The following is a 22,644-nucleotide window of genomic DNA, read 5'->3' as shown; positions in this document are numbered from 1 at the left end:
CACTTTGGGTGGTTATAATTTCTTTCAAACTCCATTAGAGTTACAATCAAAATTTATGGTCTTTGTTTGTATTTAAAATCAAATTGTAGAATGTCAAGAATTTGAAAGAGAAAAGTAAAATGCTTACCTTAAATCTAGGATTTAATCATGAAGGAAGTTCATGGAACAATTAACAATCATTATGCTCAATCCCAAAGCTTCTATTCAATTGGTTAGAGTCTCGTGCGGATAACGTATTATGAAACAATAAAAGAAGGAGAGTATTGCAGAGAAAAGTAGAGAGAAAGAATTCTTATTGTTTTGAGATTATTTACAATGGAATAGAACCTTTTTTTATAGGGAGAGAGTGACACCAAGTAATAAACCCTAGAATCTCTTTAAATATGAACATTCCCTATAAATAAAATTCTATCTATTACATTAGGTACAATAATTCTATTTATAACATTAGGTAAAATGATTGAAAAAGATCTATACAAACAATAGTAATTAGTTAAGATTTCATCAAACATTTTCAGCGAAGAAATTCGTTAAAAATAAATCTCTTTGTTCATCGTTTGCTTTTACCGTTGGCTCAGATTAGAATTTTTAAGAGCGGTTCTTTTTAAGTCATTTGCAAGCAAAGCAAAGCAAAAAATAATAGAATATCGTTATTACTGGAACATTGAATTATTCTGCTTTTTGGTCTTTTATCAGTGAGATGGCATTAACATTTTGGTCAAATACGCTTCACCGTACAGTCTGACGCCGTTATAGCCCAACCGTTATGTTCTCCCACTCTCCGGGTCTATGCACATGCACACATGATTAATACTTAATTCTCTCACCAGTTGATCCATTATTCCATTCTTCGTTAATTAGCGAGGATTGAGATAGAATTAGTCAACAAGAAAATGTTATAGTTATCAACATAATTGGAGACATTATCTTTGAAATTGTCCTGTATTTAAACAAATTGCGAACTGCAATTTGATTTCTGCAAAAATTAATGGCATCAATTAGCAAAATACCAAGCTCTGCAAAGGATGAGGATCTAGAAGAGGAGGTATATTCTTACGTCTGTTTAAATTTGTTTTTATGATTATTTTACGGTGATAAATTTAATGTAATTATTAATCTAACACCAAGTTGGAATAGTTCTGGCAAAACTATACAATGCTCTTACAAATCGTCTATACAAGTCGGAATTTCTTCGTGATTGGCGGTTGTATCAGAGGTGGATCCTTAACTTGAAATAGATTAAAGCTATACTCTGTAGTTCGGATTGTATCTCAGGAAAGTAAACTGGTGCGTTGCAACAGAAAGGAGGGAACTTGTAAATCATTAGTGGAAAAACTTTAGAATATCTTAGACATTGGGGTTTCAGTGTTGTAATTGTCGAAGGAACGCAAATTGAGCTAATTGACCTGGTTCTCAAATTGTTTTTATTATTTATTGCAGATTGAACATTTTGATGATTTTACCCTGGCCTCTTCGTGGGAAAGGTACTTAATTAACCATAAGAATTTACTGCATTTGGTTATTTTGTCCTCAAAGCTTAGATCACAATGTAGACATAGGATGATAGGAGCATAGAATCTGAAGTTACTAAATTTGTAGGTTCATATCTGAGATAGAGGCAGTTTGCAGGCAGTGGTTGGCTGATGGCACCAAGAATTTGCTGGTATGATTTATCATGTCTTTGAAATGTTTATGATATTGTCCAGGTGCTGGCATATATCAATTCCTGTCCAATCCAAATGACATGGGACTTAGTCTCGTCGTGATGCTTTGACTTGTATAATACTTGATAGAGGTTTTATTCAGTTTTTCAGCAAGTAGTTTCTTGAGAAAATACTAAATTGAATTATACTTTGAAGAGTGACCAACAGGTATTTTGATGTTGTTCATGGATTTCTTTTTTTTCTTTTTTTGTATTTTGCATATTATTTTAATGACAGAAAAATGGTGCTATTAGTGTGAATATCTCTGAGGACCTATATAAGGTCAAAACTGACCTGAAGTATGCGATGAAAAGCTATTGCATGGAGTACTATTTTGGAACACATAATGATGGTATGAAAATTTTCTGCTGTAAAAATCCAGCTGAGAGCTAGTGTTCTCATTTTTTGACTTATGTGTCTCCTTGATTTAGTTGGTCGAGGAAAAGGAAATGACTGGAGTTGTGCATTGCATGATCTGCAACTGTCTTTTGGGGTGAATGAGTTCCTGGTATCTCTATCTCTCTCCCCTCACTCGTGTCCATACAGAAGGATGACCTGTTTCTTGTATATTTAGTACCTTGATCTAGGTTATATTGTTTTACTCTCTCTCAATTCTGAGTGCTCATCTTAGGTGATTGCTCCTCAAAGTGCCAGTGGAGTGGTTCTTGATGGACCGGAGGCCAGCAAGCTTCTAAGTGCAGTTGCTATTGCCTTGTCAAATTGTTCCTGGTATGTTCTCACATGGTGATACTATTCTATGTACTTTATTCCTGTAGTGTTTTTAGTAATTCAAGCACTCATCCTTCTTTTCCAAAATCGTTCGCTAAAAAAAGGGTAGGCCGGTGTACAAAGCATCCCACATTCATGCAGAGTCCGACGAAGGGTCGCACCCCAAGGGGTGTGATGTAGACAATGTTATTAAAAGCGAAAAGCGCAAAAAAGCTCTTAGGTCTAGTGGGGATTTAAGCGCAAAGTGCAGATAAAGCATGGGCTTTAATGAAGAAAGACGCAAATGGGAAAAAACTACAAATATATAGGTGTAGTTCTAGACTAATATCTATAAGCATGAATACCAAATATATGGATAAAGAAATTGAAGAAAATTTATGATAAAATAAAATATCAATTGTTTAGTGTCGCCCCTTCAGGATTATGTTCATTGGCAAGGAAAAATATGCCTCAGAGCCTTGATGACAACACTAAAGCGCCGCTAAGCGAGGCGAAGCACTCAACATATTTTGAGCCTCGCTTCAGGGCTTAAGCGCGCCTTTGATCGCGCTGGATGTAGAGCCTTGAGCAAAATCCTGTCAGAGGTTGATGAGGCTAAAACAAAGGAGATATAAATGGAAACAGAATAGTATTTTCCTGCTTCTGAGTAACATTTTTGAATTGAATGTATGAAATTTGTAGTTAATATGAAGTAAGTGATGTTGGTTTATTAGGAATCACGAGTAGGAAAAGGCTATGTTTCATATATTTTCCTTTTGGCAAGCAGCACATGTTTCAAATGTTCCCTTTTTAAAAAAAGAGTAAAACTGAAAGTCCTTGAAATTCTTTAATTACCCCGACTTTATGAATTTCCTCAGCTCTCCAAACAATTAAAGAGAGGCTAAAATTGAACGCCGTATTGTAAACTTCAAGAACTTTCGTGGTGCTTTTTTCTGAGTAATGTGTTAAAACTGAGCATTAAAGGGGGAATCAGATTTATCTAACTTGAAACTTTTACTTGGAAAGCTGTATATATTAATTTGCATGAATAGAACATTCCATCAATAAGAAAAGCCATTATGCCAGTACTATTAAAAGTAGCAACCTATAAAAAGATGTAGACTTTTCAATGCACCTTTATTTCTCTCTGTTAAAAAGGGGCTTTGAAAAACGCCGCGTTGTTATTAAAAAGGGGACTGAAAAAATGCAGAGACGAATAAGACACTAGAATAGACCACAACATATTGAAACTGAGGTTTAAAATTCTCACATTTCCAAGCTAAATTTGCTGGAACTTCTTATCTGCTTCACTAAAGTTGAAGTCATATCTGTACTTCGGTCTTCTTCATGAACTGACAATGCTCAACTCTTGGCTTTATATTTGTTATACTTCTTCCCATTCTGTAATGAACAATGTAGGAAATAGTTGATATGCTCACACCATGCAGTTTGTGGCCAGCATTTGTTCCAGTGCATGTTCCTTCTCGTAAAGCATACATTGGCATCCAGAACATGGGAACCCTTTACACTAGACGATTTGAAGCTGACCGTATAGGTAGCCAGGTGCCATTGAAGCTTATGCATCTGGAGGGATTGTATGAGCTATTTGTTTCTAAATTTGTAAGTTCTTCTTGTGTAGACTTTCGATATTCCAAGTGATTTGTAGATTCTGATGGTTAGTAGATCTTGCGAGCCTCGATGATATGCTGCATCTCCTAAAGTGTAAACAGAACTTCATGTTTGATGTTCCATGACCTACTTTTACAGAGTTTGCATTTGGTAGATCTAAGTTTTTGTGCTTTACTCTTTTTGTTAGATGATATTTACATTCTGGCATAGCAGCATATTGAATTCATGTCCAGAATGATTCTTTATCTTGCCCCCATTTAAAATCATATTTTGGATATCCTCCTTATGCGTTAATTTAATCGGCCTTTTAGTGACATGACAAGGGAGGGATAACCTGGTGGTAATGACTCTCCACCTCCAACTGTAAGGTTGGGGGTTTGAGTCACCAAAGGAGCAAAGTGGAAAAAGGGTCAGTATTGGGCTCCTGTAAAGGAAGTTTGGGGGTAGGTTTACCGATATAAAAAAATAAATTTTATAACATACTCACACGCCTCTAAAATGTTTCTATGCCCAGCTATTAGCCTAAATGAATTATATGTTCTCGAAAATTGCATCTATTCTTGCTTTCAAGGTATTAGATTACTTGCTCTATGAGCTTTTGATTATATTCGGCTAATGTGCTTCCAACATGTCTATCTTGAATTCCTTGCTCAAGGCCTTCTCCAATATGGACCTGTCCATGCATCTTTTTCAAGTCAATCTCAAGATGAAGCTGACCTATCGTACACTTCCCTACGATGAGGATTCTGATGTACAAGAACCTGAGGGAGGCATTACAGAAGCAGGGGGAAGTCCCAAAAGCAAACATCATAATAGAAAACCATGGGATGACGATTGTCCTTGGAGTGAGTGGTACTCTGCGGAGGACCCAGTAAAAGGTAATTATGTTTCTGAGAGAGTAATACCTGTATCAACTATATTTCCTGTCATCAGATCTTGTCGGAGCTCATTAGAGGGAGTGACATGAGACCATCTTAGCCTGATTTTGCTGACTTGCTGCTTTAAGTTCTCATAATTGGATGTTTGGATCTTTACTCATAACTGGGAGCTCTTCTTAGAATGACTTTTATGAATAAAGGAGCCACTATTTTTCTTTTTATTAAGTACCCGGTTTTTGGCCTTACCATTATTCGGGAGTGCTTTGAGGAAAATTATCGTTCTATTACCAACTCTGAACATTGAGATGGAAAGGATTTTTAAGAGGCTTTAACTGGAGAGAATGTCTTTCTTTTGGCGGTTGTAATACTCTAGTTCATTTTTTTTTTCTATCCCCACTATTACTTTTTTTGTATATTATTTGCTTAGAAATTTTAAGGTGTTGGTACAAAAGATTGATCTTAGTCTAATTCTTTCTTCTCTGTCCACTAGTGTTATTTACTACATGTGTTCGTTAATGATGCAGGTTTTGAGCTGCTTACTGCATGGTCTGAGAAGGCAATTGAGAGTTCACTAGAAATGGCTGAGCTGGAAAATGCTTCACCTCTTGAGGCTGAGAAGTGGTCGATATCTCCATGCTTATCTGAGATTCTGTAAGAGATAATCTGAATACAAGACTTGTTCTTCTTTCGCTAATGCATGCTCATGAAAAAAATAAAAGACTTGGGCCTTCTCACTACTTTCTTAATGAATTATATTGATACACACAATTAAATAAAACCTCCAAATATCCAGATGAATGTTTTTAATTGCTTTAGAAGTCGATGATTCAATGTAGCGAAAGAAAGTGATTATTTTTAAAGTATTTGCTCTACACTATAGCGGCTAGTCACTTTGCGTGACAAAAAGTCTTGATTATCATGGAAATATATAACAATATTGGCAGCAAGAAGCTTCAATGCTATGACATGATATTTCTCTGAACTTAAATTTTGACCGCTGGCCTAGTGACTTGATGAATGGGATGCTAACCACCCACAAGTGCAAGTTTTCCCTTCCAGTGGGTCTGGCTAATGCTTGTCCAAAAACTTCCCACTGGCAAAGGATAATGGGTAATACATGTTGTGACTCCTGTCTTGCCAATTCACTATCTATGCAGTAGTTTAAGAGATTTCAAGCTGTGTATCTTCCCAAACCATGCAGCTTTTCTTCAGTGAGGTAGATGAGCTTTCTAAACTAAATTTTCGACTAGGTATCGAAATGAATCGTCATCTTCTTGTAGCATTTTGGTGAGTCTCTAATTCTACATTAAGAGGAGGGAATTGACACTGTAATGCTTTAAACGCTCTGCCAAATATACTTTAGAAATAGTGAAATTTAATTTGTTTTCATTCTTTTCTTGCCTCATTTATTTATTTTGCTTTTGGGGTGTTACTGAGTGGAAGGAGGGCTATCTATAGTTGAAACATTGAGTTCTGCAAAATTGACCAGTTGCATCAAAATCCACTGAAGGATGCTTTTATCCAAGATTAAGCTTCTCCATAATGTCCTAGCTATCACATTAGAGGTGGCAGGGTCTTTAGAAATCATGTTTCTAATAGTTTTTTCTGATTTTCTGACTCTTAACTCGCTTGTACTATCTTTCTGGTTATGTTATTCTTACTATTCTGTTGTCGCATTTCATCCTCTTGTGCCGAGGGTCTATCAGAAATCACCTCTCTACCCCAGGGTAGGGGTAAGGTCTGCGTACACACTACCCTCCTCAGACCTCACTTGTGGGATTATACTGGGTGGTTGTCGTTGTTGTAATAATTTCTTCTGATTCAGTCTTTATTGGTTTTGACTGAACTTTGTGCACCAGTTTGGAGTCTCATTTCATAAGCATTTGGTGTATTCAGAAGTGCTGATTCTGATGGAAAGAGAATTGGATTTGCATCGCAGTTGCAGCTTTTAATTGATGCTTTGCTTATGTCACTGGAAACACAATTTGTGGAAGATTTTGTTTCAGGTTCTATAAATGTGCACACACCATCTGCAATTTTCTGATTAATCGGGCTGCAATGTCAGACTTGGGATACATGTAAAGTTGTTAGATTCTAACACTTGTTTCCTAATCTGCTTTTTTTGCAGTAGAGCACTCAAGACCTGAGAATTTAAAGTCTACTGCCGTCATACCTCCCCCAACTGTCCTTGATCGTGTGCTTAAAGACCTATTTTATGAGGGTATAGCACGAGTTCTAATTCTCTCTAATTGTAGCATTTCTATGTCTCCCGCTTGGGGCTGCATAAATGCACCTGCAATTCTGAAATGTATATGCTGCTTCCAGAGGTCCTTTGATAGACAATACCACTCTGTGGTTCTATACTTTCTTTTACTTACTATACGGTTTGATATTATGATCAATGACTTTTATACATGAAAACACTGGTCTGAGAGAGAATTGGAGGCAGGGAAGGAGTTATAACAGCTTAGTGCTATCTCATTTTAACTTAAATGTTTGCTGTATATGCTCAGATTCTTTAAGTGCACTCAGCTACCAAAATCAACTAATGCTTCTATAAGTGAAAACCTTGAAGTTCAACAGCTTGATAGGGCAATTTAACCCCTCTTTTTGTTCTGTACTTAGATGCGTGTTTCATTAATCAGAAAAAAGAAAACTTATCATAGAGAAATGGCGTGGAGATATGTGAAGTCAGCTGGATTCTTGGCTGACCTAGCCATATTGAGGACAAGTATTTTGATATGTTTTTACTCCACAAATGATAGATCATTTTAACAAGAAGAAAATTTCAAAAAGATGTAATAGAAGTATTTTCTGCAGAATTTAATTGATCATATGGTCTTGGAGTTCCGAATTTCATGGTCCAAATGGAAGGAGAAACATTCAGTTGACTCATCTTGCTTTTATTCAAATTTGTTCATACAGTTGAAGCAGCCCAACCTGATTCTGCCGAAGGAGATCACAAATATTCCCGGACCATTAAAGGCGCTCCTCTTGAATCACTTTTTGGGCAGTTCTGTCTGCACGCTCTCTGGGTTGGTGATTGCAATATAAGGGGTACCTTCTAACTTATAATGTTCTGAATCAATTCAAGAAATCACTTCCTTTACATTCCTGCAACTTAAGTTAATTCAGGATTCTTTTTCTAAGATCTATTTCTCTGTGATGTTTATTAGCTATTGCAGCATTCTGGATAGAGTTTGTACGGGAAGTTCGCTGGTGCTGGGAAGAGTCACAGCCATTACCTAGAATGCCAGCCAATGGTGTAATTGACCTATCTACCTGTTTAATTAACCAGAAATTACACATGGTAAGTTGCAGGCAGTAATTCTTGAACAGTGTGACTTTTTTTTATGTCCACCAGCATACTCAGTCTTTTGACGTAGATGTAATGTGCAATATGACATGTAATCTCAAGCTTTATGATCTTATATCTTACAAACGTGGATCAGAGTTTCAACTTTTCTCAAAGCTGTTAGTATGTAATTCTCCTTATTGTGATGAGCTTCCTTAAGGATCTGTTGCCAAGTTCAGTCATAAATAGTGAATCTTTCTTAAGAAAAAGGTGGATCTTCTAAAATGATAAATATGGAGGTTTCATGAGTACTTGTGAATGACATGTTCCTTTGCCTTTTCTCTTAAATAATTTTCTTACAGATATGATAATGATAAATTATCTATCTGGTCTAATTATATTTTATCTCCCAAATATGTAGCTTGCAATTTGTATGGATAGAAAGCATCAGTTTAATCAAAAGGGTCCGAAGGCAGATGAAAATGGAGTTTTTCTTTCTGCTCGTATTAAGGTACTTTTATGACAATTTTTACGTTGTTATTTGTATTTAATGTTTTAAGTGTTTAAGAATGTCAAAGCATTGTTATAACTTAATGATCTGACAGGATATTAATTAACTGATTAATATAGGCAGACACTGAAGTCCAAAGTGTTATATCTTCTCAAGATGGAGATGCTCAGGCTTCTTGTTGGGAATGTGACAGGTGAAAAGCAAGTGAGAACCTTTTGTGTAAATTGTTAAATGCTAGCTACTTGTCTGCGAATCTAGTCTTTCTAAACTATGTGAGCTTCTCTGCTTTTTGACCACTTGTATTCTTGTCTATTTTACAATGCTGTGCTTTGTGAATGGAAAGTTTTGTGATTTCGTTATGGCTACTCAATATTTTTCGCTTAGCTTATTTATTTTCTCATGATGGAGGAATTGAAGCTCCTATGGTCCTAACGCCTGGTGATTTATGCTGCGGCAGTCTACATTCCATAAGTTGTATCTTGGCTGCTTCTTGATCCTGTTAGTTTCATTGTATAAATAGTAGTAAATAACCCTAATTCCATATGTATTAGGAGTAGGACATGTATTATATATATAGGGCTCATTGTATCATTGTCATTATCAATCAATAAGATTTTTCTCCCGTGCATTCTCACATGGTATCAGAGCAATCGTGAGATATTTATCGATGTGCATAAATTCCAGCGACTCCGGGAAGAAAGAAAAAAAATAGCTTTTTTCCGGCAAAACAGTACTGTCCGCAGAAAAAGTCCATATCCATTGGTGTTGTGCAAAAAAAACCAACACCACCACGAGATAGATCATCTTCCGGCGACCAAACCCTAAAAATTTCTCCGACAGAAACCCTTCCACGCGCCCTCACGCGCCGCCGGGAGAATATTTTCCGGCAAGTCTTCCGGCCATTTTTTGGCCGAGCTTCTTCAGGACAGCCTGGTCGCACAGCAATTCCGAGTCCATTGGTACTATTTCCGACATATTCCGACAACTTTGGAATTTTCCGGCGAGCTACAATGATTTTTCCGGCGTGAACAGTGATCCCCAACAATTTTTTGCTTTTTCCGGCACGATATTATAATGGAATTCGTACCTGAAGCCTTTAACTCACAATCCGTTGGATTAAATGCAATAAATCCAATCCAGAAGGTTTCTTTACCGGATTATATTGAGTTCCTTCAGTACAAAGCACGTAAACAGACATCTTCAGGATTAACCTCCGTTGTTCCAACAAATAGTAGCATGACCGGTGTCTCCCAATCTTTACCTTCTGAGTCTTGGGTCATTGATTCAGGTGCATCTGATCATATTTCTGGTAACAAATCTCTTTTCACTAGTCTCATATTCTCAATCTCTTCCAACAGTCACAATGGCCAATGGGTCTCAAGCCATGACAACTGCAACATGTCAAGCAAGTTCACTTCCTTCGTTACCTTTAGACTCAGTTCTTTATGTTCCTGGTAGTCCTTTTAATCTCATAGCCGTTAGTTGCTTAGCCAAATCACTTAAATCTTCTATTTTATTTCTTGATGACCTTGTTTTCATACTGGAACGCAGTACAGGGCGGATCATTGGTACGGACGTGAATCAGATGGACTTTATTACCTTATCCTTGCAAAATCACATGGACTCGCATCTTGTCTTCCTCCAATAACTTCTCTCGTTACTGATTCACCAAATTTATTACATAAACGGTTAGGACATCCCAGTTTGTCAAAACTTCAGAAAATGGTACCTGACTTATCTGACTTGTCCACTCTAGAGTGTGAGTCATGTCAGCTCGGTAAGCATACCCACTTCCATTTCCCGCGGCGTCTTGACAATCGAGTAGAGTTACCTTTTACTTTAGTCCATTCAGATGTTTGGGGTCCTAGTCGGGTTAGTTCTACCTTAGGATTCCGCTACTTTGTCAGTTTCATTGATGATTATTCTAGGTGCACTTGGATATTTTTGATGAAAAATCGATCTGAGTTGTTTTCTTTTTTTTAAACCTTCCATGCTGAAATTCAAAATCAATTTGGGGTTTCTATCCGCACATTTCGTAGTGATAATGCCTTAGAGTATTTGTCTTCCTCATTTCAGCATTTTATGAACTCCCATGGGATTATTCATCAAACATCTTGTCCGTACACATCTCAACAAAATGGGATAGCTGAAAGAAAGAATAAACATCTTATTGAAACTGCCCGTACCCTACTCATACAATCTCATGTTCCGCTGCGTTTTTGGGAGATGCAGTTCTTACATCTTGTTATCTTATTAATCGTATGCCATCTTCAGCTATCCAAAATCAAGTTCCATTCTCTGTCCGGTTTCCCCACTTACCTTTGTTCTCTTTTCCACCCCGTGTCTTTGGGAGTACGTGCTTTGTTCATGACCTTACTCTAGGAAAAGATAAGTTAGCTCCTCGTGCTCTTAAGTGCATATTTCTGGGTTACTCGAGAACGCAAAAGGGATATCGATGTTATTCTCCTGACCTTCAACGATTTCTTATGTCTGCTGATGTTACCTTTTTTGAAACCCAATCATACTTTACAGGTCCAGTTAATCACTTAGATATTTCTGAGGTGCTACCTGTTCCTTCTTTTGGAGATTCAGTCCCTATCTCCCATTCATCTTCCTCCATAGCTCCACCGCCTATAGTTCCAGTTCCAGTTCCACCAACTATAGCTCTAGTGCCACCACCTAGTCCAGTTCCACCAACTATAGCTCCAGTGCCACCACCTAGTCCAGTTCAACCTTCTACAGCTCCACCACTCCTAACTTATCATTGTCGTCCGCCTCCAGCATCAGGCCCAACTGATTCACGTCCTGCACCTAACCCTGCTAATATTGCGAACTTACCTCCTCTTAATCAACCGATTGTACTACGAAAAGGTATACGGTCCACACTTAATCCTAATCCTCATTATATCGGTTTAACTTACCATCGTCTCTTATCATCCCATTGTACATTTGTGTCATCTTTGTCCTCTGTTTCCATCCCTAAGTCTACAGGTGAAGCACTGTCTCATCCCGGATGGCGACAGGCTATGATTGGCGAGATGTCTGCTTTACATATGAGTGGTACTTGGGAGCTTGTTCCTCTTCCTTCAGGTAAATCGACTGTTGGTTGTCGTTGGGTGTATGCAGTCAAAGTTGGTCTAGATGGCCAGGTTGATCGACTTAAGGCTCGTCTTGTTGCCAAAGGATATTCTCAGATATTTGGACTCGATTACAGTGATACTTTCTCTCCCGTGGCTAAAATTGCATCAGTCCGCCTTTTTCTATCCATGACTGCTATTCGCCATTGGCCTCTCTATCAGTTGGACATAAAGAATGCTTTTCTTCACGGTGACCTTGCGGAAGAGGTTTATGTGGAGCAACCACCTGGTTTTGTTGCTCAGGGGTAGTCTAGTGACCTTGTATGTCGGTTGCGCCGGTCCCTCTATGGTCTAAAGCAGTCTCCTCGAGCCTGGTTTGGTAAGTTCAACATAGTTATTCAGGAGTTTGGCATGACTCGTAGTGAAGCTGATCACCCAATATTTTATCGACATTCTGCTTCAAATCTCTGTATTTATCTGGTCGTTTATGTTGACGATATTGTTATTATCGGCAATGATCAGGATGGTATTAGTAAGTTGAAGCAACATCTCTTTCAGCACTTTCAGACTAAGGATCTGGGCAGATTACAGTATTTTCTGGGTATTGAGGTCGCTCAGTCTAGCTCAGGTATTGTGATCTCACAACGGAAGTATGCCTTAGATATTTTTGAGGAGACAGGAATGACAGGTTGTAGACCTGTTGACACTCTGATGGATCCGAATTCTAAACTTCTGCCAGGACAAGGGGAGCCTCTTAGTGATCCTGCAAGATATAGGCGGTTGGTTGGTAAATTAAATTACCTCACAGTAACTAGACCTGACATTTCCTTTCCTGTGAGTGTTGTGAGTCAGTTTATGGATTCTCCCTGTGATAGTCATTGGGATGCAGTTGTCCGCATTCTTCGATATATAAAATCAGCTCCAGGCAAAGGCTTATTGTTTGAAGATCGAGGCCACGAGCAGTTCGTTGGATACTCAGATGCTGATTGGGCAGGATCACCTTCTGATAGACGTTCTACGTCTGGATATTGTGTCTTAGTAGGAGGAAATTTGGTGTCTTGGAAGAGCAAGAAACAAAATGTGGTTGCTCGGTCTAGTGCAGAAGCAGAATATCGAGCAATGGCTATGGCCACATGTGAGCTAATTTGGATCAAATAGTTGCTCAAGGAGTTGAAATTTGGTGAGATTAGTCAGATGGGACTTGTGTGTGATAATCAAGCTGCTCTTCATATTGTGTCAAATCCAGTGTTCCATAAGAGAACTAAACACATCGAGATTGACTCTCACTTTGTTAGAGAAAAGATACTCTCGGGAGATATTGCTACAAAATTTGTGAAGTCGAACGATCAGCTTGCTGATATTTTCACCAAGTCTCTCACTGGTCCTCATATTAGTTATATATGTAACAAACTCGGTACATATGATTTATATGCACTAGCTTGAGGGAGAGTGTTAGTTTCATTGTATAAATAGTAGTAAATAAACCTAATCCCATATGTATTAGGAGTAGGATATGTATTGTATATATAGGGCTCATTGTATCATTGTCATTATCAATCAATAAGATTTTTCTCCCGTGCATTCTCACAGATTCATTATTTTTTGCTAGTTGTTCTCAAAACTCTTATAAGTGATAATGGATTACATGGTTTGTTTTGACTCTAAAATAGGAATATTCCCACTTTTTCCACTGAGGGGAGTTTAACTTTTTTTTTTTTTTAATTTTGGTATTGATGGAAAATTAGATACTTGTTTTGGACCCTCTTTTACTTAAATGATGCTCCTTCAAGACAATGTCTAATCCAAATACTTAAATGTGCTGTTGGGTCAGGATGGGTGTCTCTTTATACTTTTTCCGCTACCTAAAGGATGACACGTTAATCCAAAATGATCTGCCCATTTCTCCTTTTTGTTCATCTTTTTGGGTTTTGATTTATTATTTGGGGTTGAGGCAAGGTTACCTATTTTAGGGGTAGTCCTCTTTGTCTTTGCCATTTGCTTACATCTGGATTGAGGTTCATAGGTTTTAAATTTGCAGCATCAGCAATAAATTGAGTCAGGGAGAAAGGCGTGCTTTTACGGTGCAATATGTGGATTTTTTATATTTCAAAAACTTACAAACCTGTATTACTTTTGAATATCTTCCCTTTGAACCGAACTGAATTGTTTTCCTGTTCTTTCTGCAGTCTATCAACACCAGATCAAGATCCTGCAAGTCATTTTTCAAGTTTTGAACATTCTGGTGCTGTGAAGTTAGGTGATCCAGAGCATTCGCCATGTATTAGGAGGGGATCGGCTGGTGTTATTGGGTCTATGATGCTTTTGAAATCTTACCAGAACATGCATGCTCCATTTACACAGGTTGATTTACCTGTACTGCTAAGTATTTATTGTTTTCATTTGCCTTCTGTTTCCTTCACAGTTTTAAATATGGGAAAATTATTATAGGATTCACCACTGATGACTGAAGACATGCATGAAGAACGTCTACAAGCTATTGAGGCCCTTGGTGATTCTTCTGTGAGCTCAAAACTCTTACAGATAACTCATTTTTCTAATTGATAATTATGAAATTTGCTGCTGTCACAATTCCTGTGGAGAGTCACCACATATTCTGAATCGAATGAAGAATGATGTCTAATATAGGAAGTTTATAGTTGGTGCATGAATGAACATTTAATATTTTACTGGTGAAACATATGCATGTGTCTTGGCTTCAGGTTATGTAGCACAAACAACACTGTTTTCTTCCACTTTTCTGCTTGTTGGTACTGAACCTGTTCTCTAAGAGAAATGTTATTGTCACTCCCACCAATTGTTACATCTACTTCTGCTTACGAAATTGTGAACAAGAACTGCACCAATTGTTAGATCGTCTCCTTAAGAAATTGTGAGCAAGCACTGCGCTGCAATTAGAATTTCAAGTAGATCTCCTAAAGACGATTAGTAGCTTGATGGCACTTGGAAAAGGAGTTTAAAGGGGCTCTGTAGGTACTTAAATCCATATGCACGTCTCAGTTAGCGAATTGTCCTTATTTTGATGTTCCTGAATATGTGGATTAAGAAATATTCAGTTGCATTCTGCTAATGATTGATATGGCTTAGAATAGCATAATCATGGTGAAGTGGTCTCCTTTCCACTCTAATTTATTACAGAGAATTTGTAATTCATCTATATACTATTAGAGCTGCAAAACTCTAAACTAACTACCATGATCTCTCCTAAAAGTCTAAAACTGATTCATTCCCTGTTCCCACTACTGAATACTGATTTCAACTCTTATAGGTTTTAGTCTCTCCACTCAACTCCACTCTCTCACATTTGAAGCCACCATAAAATTTCTCGTTCTTATTTTTATTTTATTTTAAATTCTTTAAAACACAGCATGACTTTGTATTCGTTAGCCACTCATGTCTAGAATGAACAACTAAAGATTATTTAAAATATTTGTACACAAAGTGCGCAAAATTGTATAGTTTTTGGATTATTCTGGTATTGGTTTGTGTTTTTTGAATATTCTAGTCTTGCTTGAAGGAAATATGCAGAGGTTTCTTACATTGTAATATTTCCTTGGAAAAACAGTTGTTTTCAGTTAAGCAATCCTTCAGTTGTTTCATGAAGTCTTACCTTTTCTACTATTAGTTTTATTTCATCTGACAATGGAATGCCTAATTCTCATTTACAGAGATTTTCCGCCCAACTAGAGAAAGACATTTTGTCATCAGGTAGTAACTTCTGTGCTCTTATTTTCTTCAAAATCCTTCCTTCTTGCTGTCGCACGTGTGCATGTGTTGTTGCTTTCTTATCAGTAATTGCAAGTAGAATTTAGCTAAAGCATCAAGTGAGCATCTTGAGACTCTACTTGTTGGCTGTTGTGTACTGAGAATATGGGATGCTTCGACAGTTTGGAAGTGCAAATAGATGGTTGTGCATCTTGCGGTGCCTAGAGCAAATCTGTGAATAATCAACACTTCTTCTGTTTTACCTCAAGGTTTTCGTGTGAAGCTGTTTCTCGAGCTGAAATATACCCTTATTAGTTTTTACTGCTGCAGAAAAATATATTAGTCATTAGCTGAACTTAGAGCAGGTCCATTTACGCTTATGAAAAAATTTCTAAAAAAATTAAGGATTTTTGGTCAAAAGTGTGGCTATGGTTACAATTTCTTCGTTCCAATTTGTGTTGTTATGGGGTTCTATTATGTCTGTTGTGTCGTCTAACCATGGAAGGAAAGTCAGCATGTTACGGTTCTTTTAGTACCGAGTATGAAACTGTAATCTATTGTTAGGTGCTACTACTCTGATCCATATCAGTAACTGTGTATAACAATGCATCATGCTCGACTTACATATTTCCATTATTATTTGCTTGCTGATATTTGGAGATTTGATCTTCTTCCTTACTCTTTATTATCCTTGCGTTGTGCTAGATATGTCTGCATTTAAAGCAGCAAATCCAGATGCTGTGTTTGAAGATTTCATCCGCTGGCATTCACCCAGGGACTGGGAAAATGATGATAATATGGAGAAGGGAGTATCTCAAATTAATGCAGTGGTAGAGTCAACATATGATTGGCCACCTCGTGGAAAACTATCGGAAAGAATGTCTGAGCATGGGAATTTATGGAGAAAGATATGGAACGAGGCACCTCCATTGTCAGCTTCTGAGCAGAAGCCCCTTCTGGATCCAAATCAAGAAGGAGAAAAGGTATACTGGGATTCATTGCGTACTTGCATAACTTCCAGGCTCATTTATATATTTTTAGTATAAGTGATCCATTGTAAAGCTTCAAGAGAATTTCAATATTTAAGCAGACAAAGTGCAGGTTTTGATCTTTGAATTAGAGCTTGGGGGGTTTATTTCCCTCAGACTAGTTGAAGGGGGAATATTTGGTCATCCGCCAGAGGCTAAAATTTGGAGACTCCTGAGCAACAACAACAATAACAACAAACCCCGCGTAATCCCACAAAGTGGGATTTGGGGGAGGGTAACGTGTACGGAGACCCTACCCCTACCTTTGAAGGTAGAGAGACTGCTTCCGATAGTCCTTACTCCTGAGCATTTCTCCAAAATTTAAACAACCCCACAGGCTTCTGCCATGTGTTAGCAGTTTTCCATATTCATCTATTGCCCCTCTTTAATCCAGACAGATGATCCTTACATCTTCTAATAACAACAACAACAACAACAACAAAAAACCCAGTTTGATCCCATAAATGGGGTCTGGGGAGGGTAATGTGTACGCAGACCTTACCCCTACCTCATAGAGATAGAGAAGTTGTTTCCGATAGACCCCCGGCTCAAGGATCCTTACATCTTCTAATCTTTCTCCAAATGAGCCTCGTCTATGAATTCTTGAATCACTTGCAGTGTTAATGACCTGAGAGTTTGGGTCAGGGTAGCTGAGCTGTTGAGGTTTTTCGGGCATAGATAAGGATCAATAAAGAAAGGGTACAGAGGGCAGTGAAATTGCAAAATGTTTTTATAGTTTTGTAAATTCCACTGAAATACTCGTATTTTTTACTAACTTCTTGATTTGAGATTTGTATCATTCAACTTGTGTAGGTTCTTCATTATTTGGAAACACTGCGGCCATATCAGTTGTTGGAACAAATGGTTTCTACTGCTTTTAGAGCAACAGCTGACACACTAAATAAAACGTCATTTGGAGGTCTAAAGCAGATGACCACCAGAATTGAACAACTTTACCTCACCATGTCAACGACTCTCAGATGCTTGCAAAGTACATTTGTTGGTCCAGTATGTTATTGCGTTATAAGTAAATTTTTACGAGCTCTTTATAGGTTGGCCCTTTTTTTTTTGTATGCAGCAAATAGCATTTCTGTTGATGCTGAAGATATTAAAGACCTGAAGCGGCTCTGTACAACTTTTGCACATGTCGAGAATTTGATAACACTTGCTGCATCTCTTCATCGCAAGTTCATGCAAGCACCACGTCTATCAGAATCAATCTTCAATGACTACGATAACTTCCATGTACCAAAACTTGGAACAGTCTCAATTGGTCGTGATGTGCAAAAGGTACGATTCTTTGCTCTTGTTCTGTCTCTTTTGCTATTTCAAGATTTTTTTTTTCCCGAATGCTATTCCAAGAATGGCAGTAATATCTTGGTCAAGAATTATTAACGCTTCTCCCAACATTAACTTAACTCTTTGCCACTCACTTTAGCCTTTGTGGCTGAATATGTCAATTTTTGTGCATAAACCAGGCTAAATGACCTGTGCCTCTATCTCTTGCTTTCTCATTTTATAAGCGTGCAACTTTTGTTATGTCAGGTTTTCAATAATGAACAAGAAGTTAGGCAAGGAGAGAGAGAAGTAATTGCAAGCATGTTCACCCCTCCTACTGCAAATCAATTATGGAGGAAAGTATTAAGCATGGGAAATCTTCTCAATGGCCATGAACCAGCGTCGAGAGAGATCATATTTACCAAACGTGATCACCTTTGCGAAAATTACTATGTTGGTCATGCTCCGAGGGGTTATCAACAAGAATTTGAAACATACAGAATGTACATATGCGGAACCTCAAATGATCTGGGTGTGGCACTAGCAGTTACCTCTTGTGACTAGTTTTGTCATCACAGGACTAAGGTAAATTTATTGTCATTTCTCTTGGTAGTACATATCTGTCCGTTCTTTTATTCGTGTTCCATTGATATGCCATGCGTTTGAATTTTCTAATTTGTTTGAGTAGGCTCTTGATTATCACATCTTTTCACCCTTTCCTTATTAACCTAAGGAGTTTTTTCTTTTTTCTTTTTGCCGTGTCGTTTTTCTTCAATTTTCTAGCAAATGGCATGTCGCAATAAGTTACCATTCTATTTTTTTTTCAGTTCACAGTGACTACTATGCAAAGGGTTCTTTATACAAATAGTCGGTCGGATTCACTTTTTTTTAGCTGGTGATTATATATTGATAGACATATTAGACATGAATTATATATATATAAATGGATGTCGGCTGTTCAGGTTATATAAATGAATTATCTATCATTGTTCATTCATTTTTCTATCTAATCATCAAACACCCTTCAACGAAGACGTCTGAAAGAATAAAGTTTCCCTTATGTTTCAACCAATCAGACGGTTTTCCATGATTGGCAGGCAAGATCCGGGACCAGATCGATGTGGCTTCTTGTCCTTTTAGCTTATTGACCTTTATTTTCACCAAAAATGTTCTCATTTCTCTTTACCAAATAAAAACGATAACTTAACTCACGAATAAGAAATTTGCAAAGTTACAAGAAGGAAATTGCAGTATATTAGTTGTAATTTCATAAAGGCGCGCAATGGATGCTCAAGCGTTCATCCATTATATCTTAACGTCTCCATTTAAGATTTTCGTCGTTTGGTACATGAGATAAGAATAATAATTCTGGAATAAAATTTGAGGTTAACTTTATTCCATGTTTGATTTGGGGAATTAACTAATCTCTGGATAACTTTTACACTAATAAAATGGTATGATTAGTTATCTCACATAGAATGTGGGATAACTAATTCCATGAGATATCCCACTATTGTACCAAACGATCCTAAGTTTTCCAAAATTACTCTTCTTTACTCTCTAATAGTTTCATATGATGCAATCTAATACTACTATACAGGAAAGGGTAAAGGGTAGCCAGTGCATAAAGCTTCTCGCATTGACGCAGGGTCAGGGGAAGGGCCGCACCTCAAGGGGTGTGATGTAGACAACTTACCTTAATGGAAGTATTAATGACCGTTTCGATAGCTCGAACTCGTGACGTATGAATCATACGGAGATAACATTATCTTTGCTCCAAAATTCTACTTCTAATACTACTATAGAGGAAATGAAGTATTTAAAGGAATAGATAGCAAATAAATGAAAATTTGCTAGTATATGCTTCTCAAAAGAGAAAAGCTAAAAGAACACTGGACTGGAGTACCCTACCCACTAAAACATCTGCCTTTGAGTGGCTAAATGCAATTACTTTGTAGAAATGGGAGGCAAAAGTAATGAAGATATCATATGAAGGGCCCTCTTCTAAAGAATCCAAATCTCCTGAAGGGTCCTTTCAAAAGGGAATTTTATTTTCCATATGCTTCTTCCTATTATATATGCTAACCGTCTTTACCTTTTTTAATTCATCAATCAATGGTCGTTTGGTACGAAGAATAGTTATAATACAGGGATTATATTGTTATGAATTAGTTATGTTGGGATTAGTAATACATGGAGTAATAATACATTATTACATGAATTATTTTTTGTTGGTGGTTTGGTTCGTTGCACTAAAATTGAATATACAAGCTATTATCTAAACAACAACAACGACCCAGTAAAATCCCACTAATGGTGTCTGGGAAGGGTAGTGTGTACACAGACCTTACCCCTACTCCGAGAGAGTAGAGAGATTGTTTCCGAAAGAACCTCGACTCAAAAAAACTATTATCTAAAATACTTATTTTTTTTTCAAATGAAACCCTGTGAGTTTATAACTATATACCCTTGAATGTTGAACCTTCATCGGGTTCTAGGAAAAAGATAAGGATAATTTTGTCATTTTGATGCTTTATCCATATATAAGTTATACATAATACATGAATTGGATATTCCAGGTTGTTGGTGGTCAATTAGCTTTGTGTCTCTTTACAAACTTGTTTTCGGTTTTATGATCCTGCCACTTTTTTTTATACATAGGAGATTTACTTCCACACGTAAGAGATATGTCTTTTATACGTAAAAGATCTAAAAAATGTCATTTTCTTAATTTTAAAATTGTAAAGGGGCACGATGTATAAATAACACGGTATAACTTAACATATCAATTGGTATATTAAGTTAAACAAGGAATTTTATATCCTGATTTGCAAAACACAATCAAATATTGTATAAGCCCAATATATACAGAATTTTATACACGGATTGATTTTCTTATACAGCATATCAAACGACACCAAGAAAGATGAAGTGTTTAAAGGGGAAACATCTTTTGACTTCATTCTCCTATTTTCTTTTTCCTCGTGAAAATTGCAATTTAAGCAAGAAAAGGGTACAGGTTTAGAAATTTTTCGCAAAGTATTGATTGATCACTGGAAGATGAACGTTTAGATTCCGCTACCTATATTTTCTTTTGACCTTTAATAATATAAAGAAAACTGAACCATTTTGGTGTCCTCAAATATTTGATCATGACCTTCGTCACAGCTAATACTAGGTGTAGACTGTATTTTGATATTTAATGTATTTGAGAAGTTAATTAAATGGTCCAAAAGAACTAAAGAAGAATGATACGAATTAAAATCAAGGCCCCAAATAAACAAAGTGTTGTAGCAGTTTCTTTTTTCATTTGCTTGTGGCTGTGGAAATGACAGCATGAGTTTAATTACGCGTCGATGATCTTAACGTTATTTATACAATTAGATTGTTTATAAGATAATTATATGTGAATAAAATTTCATACCATAAATATTAATTAATAATTTGCTAAAATATTAAATGATAGTAGTATGTTTTTTCTTACGGAATATATAACTCACATAGTATATTGTTATCTCGCATTGTTATTTGTTACTAGCTTTCACGAGGTTTGGGTCACAATCAGTTGGAAATAGACCCAACATCCCATTGGGAACACAGACATGAATGGTGAATGGGGAGTAATAAATAGACCAATTACATATTGATCACGCACAACTATGCCTTATAAAAAGGACAATGCGGTCGTTGCAAATATAATCTGGTTTACAAGTCCGGAGTCGAATCCCACAGAGAACTAAGGCTTAGCTACAACTGTTCACTATCACCAAGAAGACAAGCTTGAACAATTCCTAACTTATAAATATTTAGATTCTTGTGTTTAACTAATTAACTAACAAATTAAAATACTAAATTAACAACTAAATATACTAAGGGTTAGAGACAAGATTAAGGAGGTCTAGAGTTAAGATTTTCCCAATTGTAGGAATCCTTCTCGCTATGTCTTCTATAATTTCGCCTAAGTATTCTCTACCGATCCTGAGCACTCTTATTACCGTAAATCTCTCCCGAGTAATTATGACAATTTACTAGACGCACTCTCCCGAGCTACGCTAGCTGATTTTTAATACAGCTCACTTCAGATCGCACCCAAGGCTTCGTTATCCCTAATCTCACATTTAAACTCTCGGTTATTGATCCCTCATATACTTTGGGAGTGGTGTTGTTCAACAATTACCTAAATATGCACTCTCTCTTGAGTTATGCATACTAAATAGGCGCAGCTAATTGAGAGCTCTTCAATTAACTACAATAAGAACGTAGTTGAACAAATAGAGATTATACTACGGCTCAATTATATAAAAATATAACAAGAATTTATCCTACAAAAGGTTCCATCAAAACCCTAGATAACAAATTAGATATTCATAATAGTATGTAAAACTACAATACTAAAAGTCATAACCAACAATGAAAAATAGGAAGAGGAAAGAAAAAAACTTGTAGAAGAATTCCAAGCCTTGCTCCTATTATGTCTCTGCCTCCTTAGGTCAAATCTATGTCAAAAATATGTCCAATTCCTTTTCTTGGCCGCCTTCCTTGGTTTAATATAGGGTTTAGGGCTTAAAATCCCGTATTTTGCACTTTGGTCCCTGAAATTTACGCATCCTGCCACGGTTCCACCGCGGTTACGCCGGAACCGCGGCCAAACACCCTCTCAGATTCTTCATTTGACCGCGACTGCCTTCTGCCGCGGTCCTACCGTAACCGCGGGTTTTTACCCTATTTCGTTTGGAATTTGGAAAATCGTAAAACATAAAAGTTGTAGCCCTTTGAGTTATCTTTCCAACCATATATTATGGAGCCCAAATGGA

The 22,644-nt window shown here is 37.0% G+C and overlaps 1 protein-coding gene across 5 annotated transcripts; it reads left to right on the top strand.

Annotated features, from left to right (window-relative positions):
- Positions 1 to 773: 773 nt before the first annotated feature.
- LOC104238879 (uncharacterized) lies at positions 774 to 18,823 on the top strand. Of its 5 annotated transcripts, XM_070147747.1 has the most exons (23): positions 776 to 1,045; positions 1,441 to 1,484; positions 1,600 to 1,663; positions 1,941 to 2,055; positions 2,135 to 2,211; positions 2,335 to 2,432; positions 3,860 to 4,031; positions 4,696 to 4,918; positions 5,443 to 5,569; positions 6,815 to 6,924; positions 7,047 to 7,139; positions 7,844 to 7,975; positions 8,095 to 8,228; positions 8,635 to 8,724; positions 8,844 to 8,917; positions 13,988 to 14,162; positions 14,250 to 14,321; positions 15,488 to 15,527; positions 16,230 to 16,507; positions 17,366 to 17,543; positions 17,631 to 17,842; positions 18,098 to 18,415; positions 18,658 to 18,823. In XM_070147747.1, the coding sequence occupies exons 1-22, from the start codon at positions 989 to 991 to the stop codon at positions 18,392 to 18,394; spliced, it is 2,862 nt and encodes a 953-aa protein (XP_070003848.1). In that variant the 5' UTR covers positions 776 to 988; the 3' UTR covers positions 18,395 to 18,415; positions 18,658 to 18,823. The 5 variants fall into 5 exon arrangements, with proteins under 5 accessions (XP_070003849.1, XP_070003848.1, XP_009791676.1 ...); XM_070147748.1 differs by having other exon boundaries at positions 774 to 1,045; positions 8,104 to 8,228; positions 18,098 to 18,759; XM_009793374.2 differs by having other exon boundaries at positions 18,098 to 18,759.
- Positions 18,824 to 22,644: the final 3,821 nt, after the last annotated feature.

The sequence above is a fragment of the Nicotiana sylvestris genome, chromosome 6 (assembly GCF_000393655.2).
Source record: "Nicotiana sylvestris chromosome 6, ASM39365v2, whole genome shotgun sequence".
NCBI classification, from domain to species: Eukaryota; Viridiplantae; Streptophyta; class Magnoliopsida; order Solanales; family Solanaceae; genus Nicotiana; species Nicotiana sylvestris.
The sequence above is the reverse complement of the archived record's forward strand: the minus strand, read 5'-3'. Positions and strand labels throughout refer to the sequence as shown.